Source organism: Anneissia japonica, unplaced genomic scaffold (assembly GCF_011630105.1).
Source record: "Anneissia japonica isolate Jap-2015-1 unplaced genomic scaffold, ASM1163010v1 scaffold8157_len15279_cov127, whole genome shotgun sequence".
Classification (NCBI taxonomy): domain Eukaryota; kingdom Metazoa; phylum Echinodermata; class Crinoidea; order Comatulida; family Comatulidae; genus Anneissia; species Anneissia japonica.
In genome coordinates, this window is record NW_022728958.1 from 3,293 (window position 1) to 8,240 (window position 4,948).

The 4,948-nt window shown below is 36.1% G+C and overlaps 1 protein-coding gene across 1 annotated transcript in view; it reads right to left on the reverse strand.

Annotated features, from left to right (window-relative positions):
* Positions 1-6: 6 nt before the first annotated feature.
* LOC117114568 (scavenger receptor cysteine-rich domain superfamily protein-like) overlaps positions 7-4,948 on the reverse strand; it is a 5,668-nt gene continuing 726 nt past the window's right edge. Inside the window, exons 2-5 of the mRNA XM_033258244.1 lie at positions 3,231-3,560; positions 2,171-2,473; positions 1,313-1,639; positions 7-817 (exon numbers count right to left, since the gene is read on the reverse strand). Coding sequence (XP_033114135.1) covers positions 381-817; positions 1,313-1,639; positions 2,171-2,473; positions 3,231-3,560 — 1,397 coding nt within the window. The 3' untranslated portion in view covers positions 7-380. The remainder of the gene's footprint in view (positions 818-1,312; positions 1,640-2,170; positions 2,474-3,230; positions 3,561-4,948) is intronic.

Here is a 4,948-nt window from a genome sequence, read left to right on the forward strand (position 1 = left end):
GTCAGTTTTTAGTGAAATTTTGCCGGGAATGGGGCTTTAAACTTCATCGAGTCGACACCTGACTCAAAGTATGTCTTAGTGACTGCTGATGAGGCGAAAATGCATAAATTTGTTTTTAGAATGTGATCTGGTTCAAGGCACCCTCCCCACACCCCCCCTAAATTTTTTTAATGGAAAAAAAAAGAAGAAAAATATAGGCCCCTACTACTTACTAATATTATTTGTGATGCAATTATTGCAATTTTCACTTTATCTCAAAACAGTCCTAAAAACCTTTAGAGCCCGCTACTCCCACCCCCAACTCCGGGGTCCTAGGTACCTCACATAACGGCTGCCCCCTTTCAAAATCCTAAACCCAACAAGAAATGGTGCCAAAAGTTTTATTTGGTGAGTGGGGGCGGATTGTATAAAACGTTAACCCCCGGGATATTATTGTGCATTTCAGCACCACCGTATGTCGTTTGGTCAACACCCTGATTCAAGGGTGGTTGGAATGGTATGAAGGCTGGTGGAGGTGTTTCCACTGGATATGGTGCTATGTAAGCCGAAGGATTCGGATTGTTGACTACGCTATTATATGTGGGCGGTGGTGCCGACGGCCATGACGATGGTGGGGCTGAAGGATAAATCGGACTAGGCTGGTACCCATTATTTTGAACTTGTAGAGAAACATTGGTTACAGGTGGATTACTGGTAGCAACTGCGTTTGAAGGTAGTGGAGTCTTTTGCTTACAGCAGTGATAAAACACGCACACCAAGACGCACCCAACAACAATGATTCCAACAATGATTGCTGCAATAACGAAACCGGATAATCCTGTGGAGAAAATGTATAGAAGTTTTTTTTTTTCCTTCTTCTCTTTCTTTTTTTTTTTTTTTTAATTGTTTTGTTTTGTTTATATTACAGAATTCAAGTATTTGGAAATACAGCTATTTGCCTACATATTTCAAACGTATTGATTCAGACGACGATGATGATGATGACAATGATGATGATGATGATGAAGAATTGGAGATTTATACTGTTTTCTTTCAATAGAAAAAGAAAACCACAGAGGCAGGATCAGCGCATCCCAGTCGATAGGTGTACAAGTCTGGTGTCACAGAATGTCCGTTTAAAGTAAACAAATGAAGAAGGTGGGGCTACATAATTCTCACATGTATTTGAGCTGTGAAATTAAGGTTCCATTTTGTTTAAAATGCGGTGGTGAACCATCCTGTCACACCGCTACTTTTGAAGCCAGAACTAGAACTCCTGGTTATACTATACACTTCAAAATTTAACTTAGATGATGCCCAAGAATAATCTCACCTGCTTGCACACACGTTAGTGCAACACCATTTGTACATCCAATTGCAGTGTCGTCAGTGTTGAAATAACAATCATTTAGATGAGACTCTTCTCCAGTACACTCAATCGTAAATGTATGGATTGTTTTATATGCTCCGTCGTATGAGTACGAATTGTCCCACCCTTCTTCAGCTCTATCATAACCAAGTTGTCTGCAGACAACGTCTGATGCATCGTTATTCCAATTGTCCGAGCACACGGTACCCCAAGTGCCATATAGGTATGCTTCAAGAGTCCCTTTATCTCCGTTATAACCTCCATAGAAACGTACATCGCCCTGAGCGCCATCTACACAATTAAATATACACATTTCTATAATAAATGCTTATAGGCCAAATGCAATGCTCTTAGTACTCTTGTTGCTGCTACTACAATCACTGCTGCTGCTACGTCTACTGCTACCAATAATAATAATAATAATAATAATAATATAAATAATAATAATAATAATAATAATAATAATAATAATAACAACATAATAATATTGTTGTAATAATAATAATAGTGATGACGAATGATAATAATTAAAATAATACACTACAATACAATAATATTTCCAGCAATAAAAAGAATACTACCTTAATACAATTCACCTTTTTAAATAAATTAGCAGGAAAAGGAGGAAACTGAAGTGGCATAATGACGATGATTATGAGACGGCAATTCTGACGATAATGATGATGATGATGATGATACTGGTTAAGAGAATTAAAAGAAACAGCAATAATGTTAACATTAACAATAATTATAACCACAAATTCTAATTCGTCATCATTGATATTATTTTTGTTTGGTAAAATAATTAACAAATTCACTTACAGCCATCTGTACATTGTAGTTTTACTTCTTCATAATAACAGTAGTTATACAAATAATGAGTGCAATCTAGAAGTCTACTTTCATAACCATTGCATTCGAAGGTATACCAAGATGACGTTGAGCCTGAACTAGCTGGGATGTTGTCGCCATCGATCAAGGTTTCAGCTCCGTCGTAGCCCAACTCTCTACAAGCAACATCCGAATTGGTGTTAGTCCAGTAACCCTTGCAAGCTTGTACCCACACACCACCATCGAGAATTTCCAGTCGACCAATATTTTCATTAATTCCATCGACAAGGCGTACTATGAAATAAGAATTTATTTAGCCAACATGGTGTCGTACCTACGTAGTGTTATTTGTGGCTAGTATAGGGTATGTTATTGTAAATTGAGTATTAAAATTAAATGGCAAAATGATAATATAAACTGCGGTATATAAGCACTGTGGGACTACTCTGAACAGGATAATAATGTGTTTTCACAAGCTTAAAAACGAATACGGTTACGTCATCAAATTTGTGGAAAACCATTCCCGTACAGTAACATATCTGCCACAACGTAGGCGATTTATGCATTTGCATAAATCAAAGCTCATACAGTATATTTTCAAGAATGTTTTAGGCACGAATGACGATAATGATAATGACGTAGGCCTGTTTGTTTTGTTATCGTTTCCGTAAGGTTGCAAAATCCCCCTCGATATGATGACGATATGTGCAGCGGCGTAGGCTATGATGACGATGTAATGACGATGATAATATTATACTCACCTGATAGGAATAATGTTGATAATGATGATGAAAATGATATAATAATAATAATAATAATAAATAATAATAATAATAATAATAATAATAATAATAATAATAATAATAATAATAATAGCAGTAGTAGTAGTAGTTGTATAGTGATGATGGCGATGATGATAATGAGGATGATGACGACGTTCTTTTTAGAACCGACTTCAAGCACGCAGATAAACAGATTATTATTTCTAATGCTCAAAATACCGATTTTGATGTTACTATTATATAATGTTGCACTATTGACTAAAACAAACCTGAAGAACATTCAATCGCCACATCCTCGGTGTGACTACAGTCCTCTACACCTATGGTTGAATGTGAACACGACGAAAGACTAGACTCCCAACCAATGCAGTCAACATCATCTAAAAAGATGCTTTGGTCATATGCTCCTTGATATATAGAACTGATTAGGGTCCGCACTGGATACCCATAACCGAGCTGATGACAAGCAACACGCGCCTCTGCATCACCCCATCCATCATCACACACTGTTCCCCATTCTCCTCCATAGTAGACTTCAAGACGCCCCTGAGAGCTTGAAGGTCCATCAGCTAGACGAATTGACAACTCCGTTGATAAATCTGTATAAATTTAATAATTATTAAACGAAAAAAAAAATACAAGAAGGTCACAATTAGTTACACACGTACATCCCATAAATCCGTAAGATTTCATTGCCTACCGTAGGTAAACATAGAAAGAGCAATAAAAGTAAAACTCGAGTGTCACGACATTGCGAAGTGTCTGCTCTTGTTTCTCGTATCGAACTCGAGTCGAGTCAATCCGAGATGGCCCGAGTGAAGTTTCATGCAAATGTTTCGTACGGAAAAAACATCGACCCTGCTTTGCTTGTTGGTGGCGCTGTAACAACTGAGACTTTAAAACAGGGTTGCCATTTGGCCTTTTGACGGCCAGATTCCTCAAATCTGGCCTATAAAAATGTGTCTGGCCGTAGCATTTGAAAAGTCACGGCCAAACTATATTTGGCCGAATTTGGCAGAATTTTTGGAAAGTTTACATTTTTTTTCAATATAGGCCTAATATAACGTAGACTTGTTTTGGATATTTTGTTTTTGTTAGCTTAAATTCTATATTTGATTCTAATCTTTTACCTTTGTTTGTACTTGCACTAAACACTTAATCTATGTTTCCCGGTTCAGCCGATTTGACGTACGAGAGTTTATTTAAAAGATGACATTTAATAATTTAAATTGTTCGGATGAAATATTTTGTTTATGAAGTTTATCCTCGTTTAAGCTTTATGAAGACAATTCATTGCAAGTTTGTACCATATATTGTGTCTTTGTATATGTTCCATCTTGTTAGTGGAGGGTTCTATCTCTTTTGAATTTCTTTTGAATATAAATTAAATACTGTACTTTAATTAATTTATTATTGCCCACATGAATTGTATAGCCCTAGGTGCCGCAGTGTTCTTTATGTATAGCGCCATATACAAATGCTTGATGTGATCATTCGGGTCCGATGGCACCTCCAATTTCAAGCAAGTTTTGCAGAGGGACTTCTTCGAAGTTACTGGAGTTAGGTTGCATATGAGAATGAAGAATTCTGATAGCAACATTGATTTATTGCTTTAAGTACTGCGACAATGACATTCAGAGGCGAATTTAGAAAGTTATAAAAAGTATTTATAAGTTTTCATAGGTTTGTTTTAACGCCAGTTTGTGTTACCTAACTATGTAACTTAATTCATTCTAATTAAAGATAGCCACGGATTTGCCAATAACAGGCCCTTAAAAATTTTGCTATAGATCGACTACAATGTACATTATATTTAATACATTTAAATCAAATTTAGATCAATCTTAATATTGTGATTTTAAATAGCAGAGGTGGATTTAAGGGTGGTAGAAAAAAAAATTAAAATAAAAGAAAAATTGATCGCCCAAACGCATCAGGCTATTTTCGGGCGTATAGAAAAGACAAATTTCCTCTAAGATGATATTAT